General features: G+C 35.7%; 1 protein-coding gene across 8 annotated transcripts in view; it reads left to right on the plus strand.

Moving 5' to 3' along the window:
• Positions 1-23,140, plus strand: part of LOC138325861 (collagen alpha-1(II) chain-like) — a 56,693-nt gene that overhangs the window by 18,178 nt on the left and 15,375 nt on the right. For 7 of the 8 annotated variants that reach the window (XM_069271830.1, XM_069271832.1, XM_069271828.1 and 4 more), the window contains exons 2-8: positions 12,800-12,850; positions 19,199-19,284; positions 19,820-19,893; positions 20,319-20,475; positions 21,174-21,379; positions 21,629-21,764; positions 22,149-22,481. In XM_069271830.1, the coding sequence (XP_069127931.1) occupies positions 12,800-12,850; positions 19,199-19,284; positions 19,820-19,893; positions 20,319-20,475; positions 21,174-21,379; positions 21,629-21,764; positions 22,149-22,481 (1,043 nt within the window). The remainder of the gene's footprint in view (positions 1-12,799; positions 12,851-19,198; positions 19,285-19,819; positions 19,894-20,318; positions 20,476-21,173; positions 21,380-21,628; positions 21,765-22,148; positions 22,482-23,140) is intronic. The other variant, XM_069271829.1, reaches the window with a different exon arrangement.

A 23,140-nucleotide genomic window follows, 5' to 3' on the forward strand; every position in this document is an offset into this window, starting at 1 on the left:
TACACACACATCACATTGTCAATACACACCATGTATCGACATACACACACATCACATTGTATACAGACATACACACACATCACATTGTATACAGACATACACACACATCACATTGTATACAGACATACACACACATCACATTGTATACAGACATACACACACATCACATTGTATACAGACATACACACACACACACACATCACATTGTATACAGACATACACACACATCACATTGTATACAGACATACACACACATCACATTGTATACAGACATACACACACATCACATTGTATACAGACATACACACACATCACATTGTATACAGACATACACACACATCACATTGTATACAGACATACACACACATCAAAGTGTATACAGACATACACACATCACATTGTATACAGACATACACACAGCACATTGTATACAGACATACACACATCACATTGTATACAGACATACACACACATCACATTGTATACAGACATACACACATCACATTGTATACAGACATACACACACATCACATTGTATACATACATACACACACATCACATTGTAAACAGACATACACACACATCACATTGTATACAGACATACACACACATCACATTGTATACAGACATACACACACACATCACATTGTATACAGACATACACACACATCACATTGTATACAGACATACACATCACATACACACACACACATCACATTGTATACAGACATACACACACATCACATTGTATACAGACATACACACACATCACATTGTATACAGACATACACACACAGCACATTGTATACAGACATACACACACATCACATTGTATATAGACATACACACACATCACATTGTATACAGACATACACACACATCACATTGTATATAGACATACACACACATCACATTGTATATAGACATACACACACATCACATTGTATACAGACATACACACACATCACATTGTATACAGACATACACACACACAGACATCACACACATCACATTGTATATAACACACACACACATCACATTGTATACAGACATACACACAGCACATTGTATATAGACATACACACACATCACATTGTATATAGACATACACACACATCACATTGTATATAGACATACACACACATCACATTGTATACAGACATACACACACAGCACATTGTATATAGACATACACACACATCACATTGTATATAGACATACACACACATCACATTGTATACAGACATACACACACAAACATCGCATTGTATACAGGAGAGGTCGTCCTTGAATGACATTATGTTGAAGGGACGTTAGGCCCAAACAATCGACCAACATGGATATTTTAACCGATTTCCTTCTGATTTAAACACGACATTCACCATTAGTACAATAGGCCAACTGTCATGGATCTATCTTTTTGTAATTAGTATTTTGTAAATACGCCAATAAACATATGTTTAACCTCATACCCAGCCTAATAGAAACTCGTCGGCCCTGTTGACCTAGACAACACTGGGGCGATCTGGTCAATTAGCGATGTTTATTAACGAATGACGTATTTAGTGAGACCGATGTCACTGGTTATACCGATGTTTACTGTACTAAGTATATACACGGATAATAAATAGCCGAACTAATTGTATTCTACGTGAGGAGGAAGAGACTGCCCTGCTCAGTTTACTCCAGGGCAGGCACCCCTGATAAACAACATTGCATTGACGCTTTCCATTGGCGGGCCGGCTCGGTTATAATAGCTTGACACTTGAAATGGAAATGTTAGATTAACGCATCAAGATTGTTGCGAAAAGAATTTGGAAACAGGGACGATTTTTTCATCATTACCTGCATCCCTAGTTAATTGAATTAAACAGACAGTACTCCCATCACCAATTACAACTAACACCTGCAGCTAAAGTTTTTTTGTGTGCCTGTTTGTGATGAATTTATTTTGTCAAAAACAATACCAGAAGACACCACATCAGGATTGAAATTGACGAAGTATGCAAATTCCTACATTTTACCCTAGTATATCAATGTGTACTTACCGACGGAATTTTTTCGAATTATAAAAAAACAACTCGAATTTTACTATTGGAAAATATCTTATCACATAGGTTTTGAAGTCCATTATGGTGATGGTCTTTATTCTATGGAGAAAGTTATGATTTGGATTTTCAGCTCCCGTGTACTCTCAGGGCTTTACAATGTGGGTAGAAGGCTCTGATCTGTTCTGTACTCCCGTATACTCTTTGGTGCGCAATGTAGGTAGGAGGTTCTGATCTGTTCTGTACTCCCGTATACTCTTTGGTGCGCAATGTAGGTAGAAGGTTCTGATATGTTCTGTACTCCCGTATACTCTTTGGTGCGCAATGTAGGTAGGAGGTTCTGATCTGTTCTGTACTCCCGTATACTCTTTGGTGCGCAATGTAGGTAGAAGGTTCTGTTCTGTTCTGTACTCCCGTATACTCTTTGGTGCGCAATGTAGGAATAAGGTTCTGATATGTTCTGTACTCCCGTATACTCTTTGGTGCGCAATGTAGGAAGAAGGTTCTGATCTGTTCTGTACTCCCGTATACTCTTTGGTGCGCAATGTAGGTAGGAGGTTCTGATATGTTCTGTACTCCCGTATACTCTTTGGTGCGCAATGTAGGTAGGAGGTTCTGATATGTTCTGTACTCCCGTATACTCTTTGGTGCGCAATGTAGGAATAAGGTTCTGATATGTTCTGTACTCCCGTATACTCTTTGGTGCGCAATGTAGGTAGGAGGTTCTGATCTGTTTTGAACTTCCGTATACTCTCTTGGCATCACCATGCCGTGGGATCATGGTGGTTTGACCTTTGCTTGGGTTCTGATAAGATGATATATCACAGACTTTTCTATGACCACCTGTTCCAGACTGACCATTGATGTGACTACAATAGTTTTCTATGGGCACCTGTTCCAGACTGACCATTGAGGAGGCTACAAACTGGAGGACATTTAACATTTCCAACTATAGAATGTTTACATACAACGGCACAGAGGCGTTGGTGACAGAGGTAGGAGAGGGTCGCTTTCACTCTCTTCCTCATAAATAGGCTTACATTTTAATGTCGGTAACATCGCTTCATTCAATCAGTATACAACATAATTAAAGATCCTGTAATTAATGTGTTTTAATTTAATATATGATTTCAAGGGTATCGTATTTATGACAATAATCATGTAACCAATAGTCTTTATCTAATGTCTGATTTCAAGATGTCTATCTATGACTCATCCGGAGATAAGACAGCTATGCCCCCTAACTTAGAAACAATCTTATCACAACGGCCGTGTTTGTGCTAACTGTGGAATTGCAATCTGGCAGCAGCGTAATGTAACAATCATTGCCAATCGAATGCGCCCAATAAGAGTTTTCCATATGTCTGGAGTCTGACCGGGTCGTGTAGTTAATAATGGCGATGACACAAAATAAAAAGTTTTACTGCTCATATTGCTTTCAGAAAACGTTAAATAATGTGCTGAGTGAAGACGGGTCGACATCTGGTTAACATTCAAGTGGCTACGATACGGCTACACTAGCGCTATTAATGCATATATTAATATATAAACAAAAAAGATACACTTTCACGTGGAATGCTGTTCTTAAACTATTTTATCTTCTGTATATAAACTTTTATACGTTTATTGCATTTTGTAGCAATATTTTATTGATAAATCCATGTTCTTGGCAACTGTTTCCTGTTCATTCATTTTTCACATGGAAATATATATAACTATTTATGAATAATTAAAGTTTCGTTGCCTGTTTTAACTAATTAACAATTACCTTAACATCTCACACTACAATTGTGTAACCTCGAGCTCTTTAGGAGACTTTATTTACGTGTACTGGAATATCTCATCCAATTAACGATGGACAAGTCTCAACAGTAAAACAGTCGGGCTGAATAGAAAACAGCGCCATATATTCACCGTGTCAAAGTTCCAATTCAAGAAATATTTAGAAAGCGCATTCAACATGTTCAATTCAAATAACGAATGCAAAAGTTCATCTGCACTAAACATTTACTGTACATGTTATTTATGTAGGGGCTTTGGGGTAAACTCCAGATTTTATTGGGTTGGCTGTTGGATTATAACATGTAAACAAACGCCTTGTTTGAACAATACATCAAAGACTGTGTTTGAAGGTAGGCATGCAAACATTTACACACACAAGATGTTCCCCCTAACCTACTACACACATGTGCACACTGCAGCCAGTTGAATCAACATAATTATTTGAATCAAAACCTGATTGAATAAGCAAACAGATAAAAAGAAAGTTATCGGTATATTTAGCTTCCAATTTTAAACGTTACATATGGACTGCCTTAATATAACGTGGCATGACTAAATCAAGACTGTTTATAAATATTTGTATTTTGTGACCGAGTTAATCTGATTTTAATTGGAATAAGTTATAAAAAGAACTATATGTGTAGAAAGGCATTCAACGGTTTTTATCAGTAATTTAACAAGATTACGATCATCGCTAAGATAACCCATGAGCAAGGCTATGTTATAAAAACCCTATAAATAAAAGTGACATCCAACATGTTTATAAAACCCTCATCCAAACGTAACATTTAAGGTAGAACCAGGGATTCCGGAAGGGTAACATTATCTGCTTCATCGACGACATAGAATATCTAGGTCACAGAGACACTCCATAACAAAATCTAGGTCAGAGACACTCCATAACAAAATCTAGGTCACCACGAAAATCATACCAATATATGCCATGGGACACTGACTGCGGATATCTAGGTCATAGCGGCACCACCATACATATCTAGGTTACAGCGACAACATCATGGATATCTAGGTCATAGCGGCACCAACCATACAAATTTAGGTTACAGCGACAACATCATGGAGATCTAGGTCATAGCGACACCCACCATACAAATTTAGGTTACAGCAACAACATCATACAAATCTAGGTCATAGCGGCACCCACCATACAGATATAGGTTACAGCGACAACATCATTTAAATCTAGGTCATAATGACACCCACCGTTCTGAAAGACAAAAATAGTAATACCTGATAAGATTTTGATGACTTTTCCATAACTGTTGCGTGGTTGCTATCGGAAATCAGTTGCATTTTACATGAAAGCGAGGAAGTATGTGGTGTCGAACTGGGAAATAAACATTTATTTCAATGTCACATGGTGGTCAATTATTAACGATTCGGCCATAACTTCAATTATGCAATGAAAGTAGTTTCATTTGTTTTCGTCTTTCGAAGCAAGAGGAGATAAATGTCTGGCAATCTGATCTTTTATCCTATTATATCACTGTATACTCACATACCGACATGTGTCAGTGTGTTTATAAAAACAACCCAAGTTTTACAAGTTACATCGAGCGTGAAATATTAAGTAGTTACCTCTTTATCGTGCTACATCAACGTCAGACAGTTACAAAGTTGATTATTTCCCTCTGTAGGGGGTGGGTACACAACCATATTACACAGGATGTACAAAGTTATTGCAAAAAGCTATAAAATGAAATGGGAGCAAGCCACCTTTGACCTTGCCCCGTATAGATAAACTTACATATGACAGGAATATTTTGTGTTGATTTAAGGGAGCTATGTGGCCGTCAGAATTAGCTCTTGGATTATAGCATTGGGGAGCAGTGGGTTTAAGATCTGTGGACGGCGTCATCGTAGATCTAGGGGGTCCTTGTAAATTATCAAGTGGAGTGTTACTTAATATAGGAAAACATCACTTTGACGAAATATTTCTTTCTTCGTGTCTTTGATATATAATTCAGCATTAAAATCCCACATCTTCACGTCATTTTCTCCATGTTTTTCGAGATATATCCTTTTGTTCAGCAAATAGGAACCGAAAGTACAGTTCTCCAGGTCAAGGTAATGCCAAAAATATGTCATCACAAGTTTTCTTAAAATCAAAAAGATGAGTTCGGGTGAATTATCAAGGTTTAATTCAAAACCGCTACAAATATAAAATGAAGCGAAAATTTCCTTTACAACTGTAAAGGACTTGATACTTTGACTTGCATACATTAGCAATGGATATGATTCTTTATATTTAACTGTCAAGCAACTTAATATAAAGCAGACCTTAACACTGTAGTTTGGTGTCAGATTAAGATGGCTGTGTTTTGATTTACTTATAATATAGGCTGTCTTTGATTGACCTTCACATTCTACATCAGCTGATATATAGGGAGGTCCCGCCTGACAATGTCCATGTGTTAGACTAATGTCTAAACCTGAACACTACAAATGGTTTCGATCATAAATGTTAAATCAAGAAAAAAATCCCCGGAAATAGAAATAACAGGTGTTCCGAATGATCATCTTCTGCCTCAATAGGTGTTCCGAATGGAGATCTACTGACCTAATATTGTATTAGTGGAGATCTACTGACCTAATATTGTATTAGTCTTTCTCAGTAGGACAGTAAATGAGGCATGGGAAAACAATATATAATAGGAATGAATGGGTTGTTTGGTAATACGTGTTTTGACTATGTATATTTGATAAATCTACAGATTTGTTGGCGAAGGAAAGTTGGAGTACCCAGAGAAAAGCAGGTGTTAGCAAATACGACTCGATCAAACGATGGAGAGCTATTAGTAGAATGCCAGAGGCCATAAAAGCGTTATATCACCGTAGGTAAAATTTCTGTCGTCATTCTGAAATTCGCAAATGGTGATAAATGCCAAAATCAATTATTATGGATGACAACTTTATCTAAAATTACTAATTAAACTAAACTTTCTGTATGAATGTACACAGATACACGAAGTTAATCTAGACGAACGAAGACTCCAAAGTATCTGGAATAAAGAGCTAGTGATTGGTTACAAACATTACTGTGTAATCTGGGTGTGTGATCTTTTCATCTCCTTCTCTAGACAACATTGCTACTATTAATGTAAGCGTCTTTAAACTGAGTGACACTAGGTAAAATATGATTAATGGACTTTAAAACACAGCTTCATAATGAAAATGGTTTAAACCACGTCGATTTATTAAATAAAATAGCATTATGATTTCATAACTTTACCATTTGCATGTTCTGCATATTCAGGGAATAACATTTTCTTCCGGATAAAAATGTACTTGATACTTTTATATACCTATCTAGAAACATAGTTTGATGGGTTGTTAAGTGCGATCCCATCTGTAAACTGGGACATTACAGTGGGGAATTCGTAAAGTTTCATTGTATGGTGCACGTTAAAGTGTCGAGATCTTGCAATTCTAAAAATAAACATCAAGAACAACATTTATCTAAGCATTAGTAGCGCAAAAAATATATGAATCCTGAATATTATGGTTTTATTGACATAATGAATATGAAAACGAGGCGGTGATGAAGTCTTCCATGGAAACCCAACACGGAAACAAGAAACAAAGATGGATGTGATATATCCCGGTAAATTGTTGTAAATCACCTTTCTAGACAAATTTTAAATTACCATTCTCAACTAAATTGGCTGTGCAGCATTCCGCTCGTAATAAGTCATTAAAGTCAAGTCTCGTCTGTAATAGATGGCAGCCTTGTGCACACTTCTACACATCAAACTTACGTATCAGATTTCAATTTTCACTCCCATGATTTATGTCGTAGTGGCGAAGTGAGGTGTCGAAGGAGGTGATGGGGTGAGGGACAGATGGCACGTGCATATGTTTAATTATGCGCGTGCAAACCATTATTTACAAAAGACAACACAAGCAGTGACACGATTAGGAATATGTATATTTAGTGACTGCAAAATTTTGAAGATTCAAATAGCACGCATTAGCGGACACATTATTCAAATCACCGAAGAATTGTATAAACTTTTGTTTCTCGTAAAAAATTAAATAAAAAAATGTCTTTCAGCATACTTATGACACAACGTGAATCAAACATTGCTATCGTAGTGAAGGTGTGCCGACTTATAACTGTACATACCCAGCAGGTAATTACCGTTATAACCAATAAGTATCTATTTTATCTTCAGCCTGATACGCCACGATTGAAGTAGACAAATGCTGTTTAGAAAATAAACGATGGTTTTATAGGGAACCGGTAGATAGTAATTGCCATCCGATGCAGCTGTGCTCTTTCCTCAGGCCTGCAGATGCTGCAGAATTTCAAGTATCCCGATGAAGTTGGTGAATAGTGTTATTGTTTACGTAAATGTAAAATTTAAACATTTACGCGCTTTTACCAGTTATTAAAACATATACGTGCTCTTGTTTAATAGTATATTCCTTTCAGCTGTTTATAACGCGCTGAAAAGTGTTATTCTTAAAATGTAAAGTGTCAATTAGCAAATATTTATGAATAACATTGAGACTGATTTTTATTTTATTTCTAATTTGTTTTAAGTTTTTAATTTTTGTTTTTGTTTTAGAAATGTGTTTAAACAAGTGCAGGCGAAGTTCTGCTTCACCACTTATCCATTAAATGATGTCACTTGTTATCAGCAATCGTGAGATCACCAAGTCGTTTTAGGGGGTTTCCATGGTGATATCTAAAGTTCATTTTGATGTAATCACATATCTACTCAAGTCAGGTTTGCCAGCGAATCATTATGATGCTACGAATAATCTAATTATACAATATTACCTGATTGTTTAAATGAATAACCAATCTATAAATAATATTACCGATAGATATAAACATATTATGATTTAATTATATCCGTATTTCTCTCTACTCAAACATCATGTATGTTTCATTAAAGAGTTTTTTTAGTTTTATCTAACATACAGTTTAGAGAGTTTATATGCCGGAATTGATTTAATCTGGACTATGAAGTCAACGTTTAGTTTTTAGCTGACGTAATAAGTAATCAGACAAAGGCCAAAAACGTCTAAACCGACATATACGAATTTAGACGGAAGTAGATTCGATATTACGGACTACCAAGGATAAGTGTGCCATTTGATTTTTATGCACGCAAAAATTCCTTATCAGAGTTCCACGTGTTAAATCGTATGTGTATGATGTAGTACAAGGTTTGGAAGATAAATGGAAACAGTGTGACCAGGGGAGATCGCGGGGGGTCAACGAGAATCTGGCGTAATCTCGTATATTGTAACGTGGTGCTGTCTCGTTCTGAATTATGCACTCTTGAATTAAGTGTAGACCAGAAACGATATTGGAAGGTATCCAAAGTGTTTTGATTTATGACGACTTTGTTAAGTGCATTGGGATTATAATATATTTTATATGAAAAATACAACAGTAAACACGCACTATAAAATACAGAGAGAGAATCGAGATCAGGTGGCTGCATGAATTGTTTATATATGACACATTGCCATGATTCTCAGCAGTTGTTGGTAATATTGTACTTTCAGCCAGATTATAATGTGACTTTGGTCAATATATACTTTGAAATAAAGACAATGTTCCCAACAACAGTGTGGATGTCCGATGATCAGTATTTGATGGAAGAATTATTTCGGCTTATTGATTTTTTTGTTGTAAGTGAATTTGACGTACGTAAAAGCTTATGAACTAACATGCATTTTGTGGGTAGATCAAGATAATCTGCGTGTCTTTTGTCTTCGGTTTGGGTAAAATTATTTCACAATGAAGAACTTAATAACTAAAAGGGCATCCCTCAAAAGAATGAACGTAAGAAAATACATACTTATTAGTGAAGATCAGATTCTATCAACCTAAGTTTAAAGGTTCTCCAAAATAATTAAATGACATATCCTCAAAGAAGAGCAGGTGTAAGCAGTATACCCTGTGAAATAGAAAACTGTTTAGTGAAGCAATTAGTATGGCCATGACAGAAAAAATATATGGTTTTAAAAATATATGAAAATATCCAATCTATAACCGATAGTTTGCATGGCGGTGGTATATATCTTCTCAAATTTGCGGGATATTTCTGAAGCTACGAAAATTTAATCTGACTAATGGTAGGATGATGGTCGTATAATGATAATCTTTAACATTTAAAGCACGTCTGTTGTATTTTGAATCGTTCAAAATTTAATTTTCTTCTTTTATGTCGAAAACCCTTAAATTTGACCCTCCAAAATAGGTGGCTAAACGTGTCTAATTACAGAACAAGGGCGCGTGCTACGTAATCGTACACTAATGTATGTAAGATATTCAAGCCTGACATAACCCAATAATTCACTTAGATCAAAGCGAAAGTAATATGAAGAAAAAACCATGTTTGGGATATTTTGTCGCAGTTTTAATTTCATATTTTCATTTATGTTAAGTATGCTTGCAGTTGCATAATATATTAACATACCACTAGCCCTTTTGATAGTGAACGTTGATATAATTACAGTCGGTGTAAGGAATTCCTTTCGGACGATTTGGTCCATAAAATTGGTTAATGTAGGTATCAGGTGTCGGCAATTACAGGTACCGTATACCTATGTAATGTAGATCGCTAGGGAGGTAGAAATGTAACAGGTGTATGGAGTATAACTATAGGTTCTAAACTAGAATCTCTCGACTTCTTACCTCCACGTCCATAACTGATCTAGGTGTTAAAAGAAGTAAATACAAATAATCCAACCAGAGTTAATTATTGAATGTACCACTTAGCAACTAACCCAGGTCATTCATACGATTTCTGTATTATTGGTTGAGAAAAAATATAACATTATCGTACATTATGTATTAATATACCTGAGCATTATCATTATTGGAAATGTTGCTTATGATGTTCTTAGTAGAATCGCCCCAAAATTGTCGTTGATAGCTATGAGATAGTAGTAGCAATAAAATGGCAGTCTTTAAAACGTAACTATATATTTCAACAATTTCAATACGGGCTATGGCGATTCATAAGTAGTACTTACAATTTATTTTTGTCGCTGAACGTGAACTCACCAGTTCATTTAAATATAATGCTAATGTCTGCATCAAAACATTGCAGAATGTTACAATGTTGAATCATCCTCCATTTATCTAAGTTTGTTTCCCTCGCTGTTCCGACAACTGATGATCATTATTTACCATATCATCCATCTTGAGCACTTACATAAATACTATATGTGATAAGGAGAGGATTCCTGTAGGTTTTTCTGCCTATTCCTTGACAGATGTCGGTTTTATGGAAATTCTTCAAAATGATGTGAATACCACCTTTCGACAGTCCCATCAGCGTTGGGTTTCTAACACTATTTTAAGCTGAGTTTAAAATATAATTGATGTGCTGTCAATTTCAGTGAGAGGAATTCTCAAGACAAGGTCGTCGTCTGAGGGGTTATAATATATAGGTAGAGATACATTATTGTTTCATCACCAAGAAATTCATCGTTCTTTCATTAACACTAACAGAAAATTTATAATGTTCAGTTCGTATTGTCATCTACCTTTACAAAACTCGTCACACAATTGCCACTGTTTTTAATGCAATCCTGATATTAATTTGGGTTTATTTTGTTTTACGGCCTACTGAGCGTCCGAGATCATTAAAGGTCGTACCATGATTCGGAGTCGCTATCTCGATATCTAAATACAAAACTATCAATATTTAATATTTATGCTATTTTGGTATGTAAACATGTGTCTATACTTATTGAGGAAAATTCATACTGATGTTAAGTCATCTAGTGTCCAAAACATCGCGAAAATGAAATTAGACGGCATAGAAAATATTAAATCGATTTTAAGCCTTGATCACCTAAGAGTAAAACAATACCATAGCTTTAACTTTAAACTGTTATTTTACTTCCTTTCATCAATGAACTTCTCTTTCTTTATTTAAGACTGTTACATCTATGGAAACCGTAACGCCTTCATTCTGTATATATGTCTAATGGGTGGCAAAGATCAGCCTTTTAATCTATGGGAAATTCACGTAACAAAATCTCTCAAAACTTTTAAGAAAGTGATAACAATTAAACTAATGTAAAATTCAACAGCCATTAAACAAAGGATTATGGCAATAGTTTCTACTCTTACTGACTAATATGTATCCATCCTCTGCTGATGGCCTGGCCATGGAGATACTGCCGTGAAGACGAGTTGTCTGTCGGCCATCTGGTGATTAGGATGTAACTAGACAAATTAATCTTATCGTGGTCCATTTAGGATTATTGTAGGTGAAGTTAAAATACGCACAATTCTGCCAAATCTGTGCTCTCTCCGAACAACGAACCCAAATATATCAGTGGCCAACGAAATGTTATCGGAACAACACTGAGTAATATTACACTGTACATAGACCTATGTAATGGAACACATTTCTCTGGTAAACTCCATGGAAGACCGGTCCCGATAACTGTGGAGTCAGCGATCGTTTGTTTTTATATACAGAATTATGTTTAATTATAAAATAAGCTCATATATTCTTCACTGTGTGTGTATGTGTGTTTTCTGTATCTCACTGCCACTTGTATATATTTTTCACTATCCACTTTCACCATGTTATGTTATGTTTTGCTGAGCACCAATAATTAATTTGACGATTTACATCTTTATTTACATCTTTGAAATAGCCATATGATGTAAGGTTGTACGATCCCACAACTGTATACAGTTTGGTGAGCACCAATTATTATAAATTCAGATGATGTACATGATAAAATATCCATCTGCTGTCCTTCCGTCTGGGTGGAAGTGTCCAATAACAATTTCGTTGTCGTTTAAATCATGTTTTGTGTTTCATAATAATCGTAAAAGAAAACGAAAATTTACGTCTTTTCTATTTGTTTTCGGAAGCCCTTTCTACTGGACGGACACCAGATGGACATTAATTGACGATGATGATGTTTTTATATCTAAGATGTGGCATGCTTTATTTCAGGCAATGTACTAATACTTTCACAGAATATAAAAGCAAATGGTGCTGGGACAAGTAAGTATCACTATAAAGTTCATTATACATTGTAGTACCTAGTCTAAGTTTTATTTAGATGGAAACATAGCATTAAACTTCTTAGTTCATTCAGTTGTAGATTTCACTTGTTCTGTCAGAGAAGCTTTTTAATTTGTTAATTTGTCCGTGTAATAATAGATACTCACGTTTTAAGTTGATGAGTTGTAGATATTTCCTACTTCCGTCAATACATACTTACTAGTTCAGTTCATTAAAGTGTGCATGTTCATATTAACTAATTCAGTTTGTTAAGGTGGCGATATTCTCAATTAATTAGTTTTCACACGTCAATTAATAAGTCGTAGATATCTACAAGTATAGTCGATGATATTGAACACATCCCTGAGTTAGTTTATTTAGTTGTAGGTATCCACTAGTACAGTCGATGATGTTGAACACACCCCTGAGTTAGTTTATTTAGTTGTAGGTATCCACTAGTACAGTCGATGATATTGAACACATCCCTGAGTTAGTTTATTTAGTTGTAGGTATCCACTAGTACAGTCGATGACGTTGAACACATCCCTGAGTTAGTTTATTACGTTGTAGATATTCACTAGTACAGTCGATGATATTGAACACACCCCTGATTTATTTTATTAAGTTGTAGATATTCACTAGTACAGTCGATGACGTTGAACACACCCATGATTTAGTTTATTAAGTTGTAGATATCCACTAGTACAGTCGATGATATTGAACACATCCCTGAGTTAGTTTATTAAGTTGTAGATATCCACTAGTACAGTCGATGATATTGAACACATCCCTGAGTTAGTTTATTAAGTTGTAGATATCCACTAGTACAGTCGATGATATTGAACACACCCCTGATTTAGTTTATTAAGTTGTAGATATCCACTAGTACAGTCGATGATATTGAACACACCCCTGATTTAGTTTATTAAGTTGTAGATATCCACTAGTACAGTCGATGATATTGAACACACCCCTGATTTAGTTTATTAAGTTGTAGATATCCACTAGTACAGTCGATGATATTGAACACACCCCTGATTTAGTTTATTAAGTTGTAGATATCCACTAGTACAGTCGATGATATTGAACACACCCCTGATTTAGTTTATTAAGTTGTAGATATCCACTAGTACAGTCGATGATATTGAACACACCCCTGATTTAGTTTATTAAGTTGTAGATATTCACTAGTACAGTCGATGATATTGAACACACCCCTGATTTAGTTTTATTAAGTTGTAGATATCCACTAGTACAGTCGATGATATTGAACACACCCCTGATTTAGTTTATTAAGTTGTAGATATCCACTAGTACAGTCGATGATATTGAACACACCCCTGATTTAGTTTATTAAGTTGTAGATATCCACTAGTACAGTCGATGATATTGAACACACCCCTGATTTAGTTAATTAAGTTGTAGATATTCACTAGTACAGTCGATGATATTGAACACACCCCTGATTTAGTTTATTAAGTTGTAGATATCCACTAGTACAGTCGATGATATTGAACACACCCCTGATTTAGTTTATTAAGTTGTAGATATTCCACTAGTACAGTCGATGATATTGAACACACCCCTGATTTAGTTTATTAAGTTGTAGCTATCCACTAGTACAGTCGATGATATTGAACACACCCCTGATTTAGTTTATTAAGTTGTAGATATCCACTAGTACAGTCGATGATATTGAACACACCCCTGATTTAGTTTATTAAGTTGTAGATATCCACTAGTACAGTCGATGATATTGAACACACCCCTGATTTAGTTTATTAAGTTGTAGATATCCACTAGTACAGTCGATGATATTGAACACACCCCTGATTTAGTTTATTAAGTTGTAGCTATCCACTAGTACAGTCGATGATATTGAACACACCCCTGATTTAGTTTATTAAGTTGTAGCTATCCACTAGTACAGTCGATGATATTGAACACACCCCTGATTTAGTTTATTAAGTTGTAGATATCCACTAGTACAGTCGATGATATTGAACACACCCCTGATTTAGTTTTATTAAGTTGTAGATATTCACTAGTACAGTCGATGATATTGAACACATCCCTGATTTAGTTTATTAAGTTGTAGCTATCCACTAGTACAGTCGATGATATTGAACACACCCCTGATTTAGTTAATTAAGTTGTAGATATCCACTAGTACAGTCGATGATATTGAACACACCCCTGATTTAGTTTATTAAGTTGTAGATATTCACTAGTACAGTCGATGATATTGAACACATCCCTGATTTAGTTAATTAAGTTGTAGATATTCACTAGTACAGTCGATGATATTGAACACACCCCTGATTTAGTTTATTAAGTTGTAGCTATCCACTAGTACAGTCGATGATATTGAACACATCTCCTGATTTAGTTATTTTATTAGTTGTAGATATCCACTAGTACAGTCGATGATATTGAACACACCCCTGATTTAGTTTATTAAGTTGTAGATATCCACTAGTACAGTCGATGATATTGAACACATCCCTGATTTAGTTTATTAAGTTGTAGATATCCACTAGTACAGTCGATGATATTGAACACATCCCTGATTTAGTTTATTAAGTTGTAGATATCCACTAGTACAGTCGATGATATTGAACACATCCCTGATTTAGTTTATTAAGTTGTAGATATTCACTAGTACAGTCGATGATATTGAACACACCCCTGATTTAGTTTATTAAGTTGTAGATATCCACTAGTACAGTCGATGATATTGAACACACCCCTGATTTAGTTTATTAAGTTGTAGCTATCCACTAGTACAGTCGATGATATTGAACACACCCCTGATTTAGTTTATTAAGTTGTAGATATCCACTAGTACAGTCGATGATATTGAACACACCCCTGATTTAGTTTATTAAGTTGTAGATATCCACTAGTACAGTCGATGATATTGAACACACCCCTGATTTAGTTTATTTAGTTGTAGATATCCACTAGTACAGTCGATGATACTGAACACATCCTGATTTAGTTTATTAAGTTGTAGCTATCCATTAGTACAGTCGATGATACTGAACACACCCCTGATTTAGTTTATTAAGTTGTAGCTATCCACTAGTACAGTCGATGATATTGAACACACCCCTGATTTAGTTTATTAAGTTGTAGCTATCCACTAGTACAGTCGATGATATTGAACACACCCCTGATTTAGTTTATTAAGTTGTAGCTATCCACTAGTACAGTCGATGATATTGAACACACCCCTGATTTAGTTTATTAAGTTGTATATATCCACTAGTACAGTCGATGATATTGAACACACCCCTGATTTAGTTTATTAAGTTGTAGATATCCACTAGTACAGTCGATGATATTGAACACACCCCTGATTTAGTTTATTTAGTTGTAGATATCCACTAGTACAGTCGATGATACTGAACACATCCTGATTTAGTTTATTAAGTTGTAGCTATCCATTAGTACAGTCGATGATATTGAACACACCCCTGATTTAGTTTATTAAGTTGTAGCTATCCACTAGTACAGTCGATGATATTGAACACACCCCTGATTTAGTTTATTAAGTTGTAGATATCCACTAGTACAGTCGATGATATTGAACACACCCTGATTTAGTTTATTAAGTTGTAGATATCCACTAGTACAGTCGATGATATTGAACACACCCCTGATTTAGTTTATTAAGTTGTATTATCCACTAGTACAGTCGATGATATTGAACACACCCCTGATTTAGTTTATTAAGTTGTAGATATCCACTAGTACAGTCGATGATATTGAACACACCCCTGATTTAGTTTATTAAGTTGTAGATATCCACTAGTACAGTCGATGATATTGAACACACCCCTGATTTAGTTTATTAAGTTGTATATATCCACTAGTACAGTCGATGATATTGAACACACCCCTGATTTAGTTTATTAAGTTGTAGCTATCCACTAGTACAGTCGATGATATTGAAACACACCCCTGATTTAGTTAATTAAGTTGTAGATATCCACTAGTACAGTCGATGATATTGAACACACCCCTGATTTAGTTTATTTAGTTGTAGATATTCACTAGTACAGTCGATGATATTGAACACATCCCTGATTTAGTTTATTAAGTTGTAGCTATCCACTAGTACAGTCGATGATGTTGAACACATCCCCTGATTTAGTTTATTAAGTTGTAGACATTCACTAGTACAGTCGATGATATTGAACACACCCCTGATTTAGTTTATTAATTGGTATATATCCACTAGTACAGTCGATGATATTGAACACACCCCTGATTTAGTTTATTAAGTTGTAGATATCCACTAGTACAGTCGATGATATTGAACACATCCCTGATTTAGTTTATTAAGTTGTAGATATCCACTAGTACAGTCGATGATATTGAACACACCCCTGATTTAGTTTATTAAGTTGTATATATCCACTAGTACAGTCGATGATATTGAACACATCCCCTGATTTAGTTTATTAAGTTGTAGATATCCACTAGTACAGTCGATGATATTGAACACACCCCTGATTTAGTTTATTAAGTTGTAGATATCCACTAGTACAGTCGATGATATTGAACACACCCTGATTTAGTTTATTAAGTTGTAGATATCCACTAGTACAGTCGATGATATTGAACACACCCCTGATTTAGTTTATTAAGTTGTAGATATCCACTAGTACAGTCGATGATATTGAACACACCCCTGATTTAGTTTATTAATTGGTATATATCCACTAGTACAGTCGATGATATTGAACACACCCCTGATTTAGTTTATTAAGTTGTAGATATCCACTAGTACAGTCGATGATATTGAACACACCCCTGATTTAGTTTATTAAGTTGTAGATATCCACTAGTACAGTCGATGATATTGAACACACCCCTGATTTAGTTTATTAAGTTGTAGATATTCACTAGTACAGTCGATGATATTGAACACACCCCTGATTTAGTTTATTAAGTTGTAGCTATCCACTAGTACAGTCGATGATATTGAACACACCCCTGATTTAGTTTATTAAGTTGTAGATATCCACTAGTACAGTCGATGATATTGAACACACCCCTGATTTAGTTTATTAAGTTGTAGATATTCACTAGTACAGTCGATGATATTGAACACACCCCTGATTTAGTTTATTAAGTTGTAGATATTCACTAGTACAGTCGATGATATTGAACACATCCCTGATTTAGTTTATTAAGTTGTAGACATTCACTAGTACAGTCGATGATATTGAACACACCCCTGATTTAGTTTATTAAGTTGTAGATATCCACTAGTACAGTCGATGATATTGAACACACCCCTGATTTAGTTTATTAAGTTGTAGATATCCACTAGTACAGTCGATGATATTGAACACACCCCTGATTTAGTTTATTAAGTTGTAGATATCCACTAGTACAGTCGATGATATTGAACACACCCCTGATTTAGTTTATTAAGTTGTAGATATCCACTAGTACAGTCGATGATATTGAACACACCCCTGATTTAGTTTATTAAGTTGTAGATATTCACTAGTACAGTCGATGATATTGAACACACCCCTGATTTAGTTTATTAAGTTTTTAGATTTTAATTAGATATCCACAACTTTGAATACTTCATTCCATTATGTTGCAAATATTAACTTACAAGCGATTATATTAAATCATAGATGGTCACTTAATTAGAAATGCTATTTATTGCACGTCCAAACGCTATGATCTGAATTATTTAGTTTAGTGGCCAAAATAGTTCTCATTTGGTGTCTTTAATTTGAACTATCCGATACAGCAAGTAAGCTGTATCTGATGTGTTTTATAAAACATTGACCGTTTATAAATTGATAAACGCAATTTTAACATTCAATTATAGTTTAAAATAACTAGTTATCTTTATTTGTAATTTTTCAGTATTTACTTTTTGAATAATTTCGTTCAAATAAACTGTTTTGTTGTTGTTGTTTTTTTGCATGATGGAAAGAACTTGACTGTGTTAATGATCTAAGCGACATAACTCTAATTTGAGTGGACGAATATGTTATCTGCATGCACAATGCATTCAATACATATAACAAATGTGGCATGTTATTTTCAAATTGATGCTATATAAATATATATTTTTTTTAATTTTACATACATATTATAAATATAAATCGTTTTGGTGTTTCGTGTTCCAGATAAGTATATGAATGCACGTTGCATTTTTCTTGTTAACATGTCAGTATGCTACAGTGATGAGGCATTATTCTAAAACATTGATTTACTTTTTAATCGAAATGACTGACAACAGATATATCACACTTGTCAGTGTTTCCCCGCCTGAAGCTAACATGAGACACACTTGCTGATTGTTTTCAGACAGCGGAATAGGTGGTATACAAAACTCTCGCCATACACGAAAAAAGTCTGTTGTCCTGGATGGGAGGGACCAAAATGTGATCGTAGTAAGTACACTTCAAGGTTAACTATTCCATGAATTATCATAAAAAGTCAATAACTGTTTTTGACAGCTACCAAATATGATTTGATTTATAAAATTATCAATTAAAAAGTAAACGCTCAGATATTAGAAATTGTTTAAATTGACAGGTAAATTTGACAATTATTTATTGGTTGTGATTGGTTGGTTGGTTGGTTAGGTTTAAAGTCCTATCAACAGCTCGGGTCATTCATAAGAACGGCCTCCCATGTGCGCGATGTTTTGCGTGTTTGAATAACTATGTTTGGGAGGAAGCGGTATGTTTGTGTGTGTAAATGGCAATGTATTGGGAGGAAGCGGTATGTTTGTGTGTGTAAATGGCAATGTATTGGGAGGCTGCAGTATGTTTTGGGTGTGTGAATTGCTATGTGTTAGGAGGCTGCGCTATGTTCTTGTTTTGTCACATTGTATTGTTTTATCTGTATTTTCGACTCAGATAGTTTTTATTCACTATAATGTCGTTAAATGGTGTTTAAATCAACACAATATTCTTCCTTCAGAATGTTTTGATTGTCAACAATTCCATAATTTAACGGAGAGAGTCACAACGTTAGAAAGACGCTCATCAACTACGGTAAGTTTTAAACTTAAAATTGATGTACTATTTCCAGGAATAAATGATGACCATTGTTATGTTTTCAATTACTGTTAATGACCTTTTAAGTATCAATTAAATATTTATCCAAAAATGCTTCAAATCAAAAGGGATGATTCAAGTTTGAGTTAGTAAACTAAGTGTTCAATTAGGATTATTTTGTATCGGTCGACATTTGATTACGTGTCGTTATAGCAGCGATAACTCACCAGGGCTGATATCTGCTGTTATGGACAATAATAAAGAGACTGTATATTTAACAGAGATAATGTGTATTGTCGGAGACCAACGGTTGTAATATACATGTAAGTAGTGAGATCAGCCATGGATCTCCCACGATAAATTGTGTGCATACTTATAATAATTACATCATGTATAACAATATGTTTATCTCTTAAATACAGACAACAGTTGTAAACGGAAATGGTGTCAAGGGAGAGCGCGGGGAGCGAGGACTAACTGGACCACCTGGCCCCGTGGGACCAAGGGGACCGAAAGGAACCGATGGGGAACGTGGCGTTCCCGGGATCTCTGGACTTCCTGGCAGGAAAGGCGATCCAGGTAAGTCATCACGATTATAAAAGATGACAAAGGAGGGTAGAGCTACCTCAGTATTACAGTCAAGATATTTTAAAGATGCTCCACCGTCAACAGAGCATAAATGATAATCATCATTTGAATAATGAGGTAAAAACGGTATAAAGCTAGTATATTAATAATCCGAAATAAAAGGCCAAAATAATTCAATGTAAAATCAAAATCATTTCTATGGAATATATATTCAGCCACTATAGAGCCTTCTTCAGTCCAAAAATAATCATTTGAATAATAATTGGTGTTGTACTGTATGTTTAATTAACACAAAAAGATGATATAAAATAATTCATTTTGCTTTTGGTGCATACCCCATCAGTACTTCATTCCATGTAGACATAGTGCAATAGTTTTTTTTCGGAACGCAGTTAATTATTTTTGCTATATATATCTTGAAGTAAAATTAGAATCTCAAACTTTTCAATGATGGTAATGGTGTAAAGTAAGTAACTTTGGAACTGAAGAAAACACTAAATCATCTGCTCCTGGTTTTTTTATTGAGAAAACAAACTATTTGCCAGCAGTGGAGCATCTTTAGAATAACTCTAGTTACATTTTCCCTTGCGGTAATACCGGTATCCTTTGATATTATGACAATGATGGTCTCCAGCAGGAAAGAAAATGTATGTGCAATATTTCAGTAACTTAGATGTAATTTTCCGAAGGTAACCCAGGCACCCCTGGGGCTGATGGTCTTCCTGGTGCTAACGGGTTGATAGGACGGAGGGGTGAGGTCGGCCCGAGGGGACGGGACGGACAGGATGGAGAGCAAGGCACCGCTGGAGAAATGGGTCTCCCCGGTATACAAGGACCACGCGGACCCCCGGGACCCCCGGGCCCTCCCGGTACTGGCGGTGAGAGTAACGGTATTGTAAGTAGCTTTGTAATACTCTGTTTCTAGTATCATTCTACTTTCTAGTTTGATGAATGAAATAAATACGTTATAATCACATATACGTATTCGGCATCAAATTACTATTTTCATTTCTCTTCCTATTATACAATAATTTCCTATTTTCAAGAATGTTTTTTCGACGTCTGACAATAATACACAATTTTAAGAAATGCATGTTTTCTACTCTGCATAAAGTCAAATTAATTTCCCTTCTTTTCGTTAAAGATAGTAAAAGGTGAACCCGGTGACACTGGCCCCCCTGGTCCCCCGGGACAAAAAGGCGCCAGGGGACCTAGGGGCAATACTGGGAGGGACGGCCTTGACGGCGCCATGGGACTGACGGGAGAACGAGGACTTGATGGTAGGTGGATGATGACTGTTTGGAAGTTGTTCGATCGACAGTCTAATCTGGTGTGTGAAAATGGCTCAGTATACCACACTAGACATTTAACATTCATAATGGCAATATCAGGTGTCAACGAACGGATTTTTGACATACGACATTGACACTTTTTTATGTTGTGCAGCTCAGCATTCGACAAACCGTATCATATTCACATTTCGAATTTTATGTCGGTCAGCATTCTACATTCAATATGCAGTTGTACAGCATACATATTTTGAAGATTGTGCAGGTCGACATTTCACTAATGCTGAGTCAACTGGTTTAGAGTGTAGATTTCTTTTACAATTAATATTATCTCGTGCTGCAGTAAAGACTGTTAAATATGTGATACTTTTCCAGGTCTTAGTGGCCCAAAAGGAGAGAAAGGAGAAAGAGGATCTGTAGGTGACACAGGTTTACCGGGATTTCCGGGGATAAATGGAGCTAGAGGGGAGCCAGGACCAGTTGGGTTGCCTGGTCAGATAGGAGAAAGAGGGGCTATAGGACCGGAAGGACCACCAGGACCTCCAGGTCCACCAGGACCTCCAGGGAATGATGGAAATCCAGGTTTTCCTGGGGAGCCGGGAGCTCCGGGTCAAGATGGAAATGACGGAAGGAATGGACGTGACGGGGTGGACGGAAGGAATGGTGAAAACGGACGAGACGGACGGGATGGAACAAACGTAGATATGGGTAAGGTCGTACATAGAGGGATCAAACGTAGATATGGGTAAGGTCGTACATAGAGGGATCAAACGTAGATATGGGTAAGGCCGTACATAGAGGGAACAAACGTAGATATGGGTAAGGTCGTACATAGAGGGTACAAACGTAGATATGGGTAAGGTCGTACATAGAGGGAACAAACGTAGATATGGGTAAGGTCGTACATAGAGGGAACAAACGTAGATATGGGTAAGATCGTACATAGAGGGTACAAACGTAGATATGGGTAAGATCGTACATAGAGGAACAAACGTAGATATGGGTAAGGTCGTACATAGAGGGTACAAACGTAGATATGGGTAAGATCGTACATAGAGGGAACAAACACATAGAGGGAACAAACGTAGATATGGGTAAGATCGTACATAGAGGGTACAAACGTAGATATGGGTAAGATCGTACATAGAGGGTACAAACGTAGATATGGGTAAGGTCGTACATAGAGGGTACAAACGTAGATATGGGTAAGATCATACATAGAGGGAACAAACGTAGATATGGGTAAGGCCGTACATAGAGGGAACAAACGTAGATATGGATAAGATCGTACATAGAGGGTACAAACGTAGATATGGGTAAGATCGTACATAGAGGGAACAAACGTAGATATGGGTAAGATCGTACAT

Source organism: Argopecten irradians, chromosome 6 (assembly GCF_041381155.1).
Source record: "Argopecten irradians isolate NY chromosome 6, Ai_NY, whole genome shotgun sequence".
Lineage (NCBI taxonomy): Eukaryota > Metazoa > Mollusca > Bivalvia > Pectinida > Pectinidae > Argopecten > Argopecten irradians.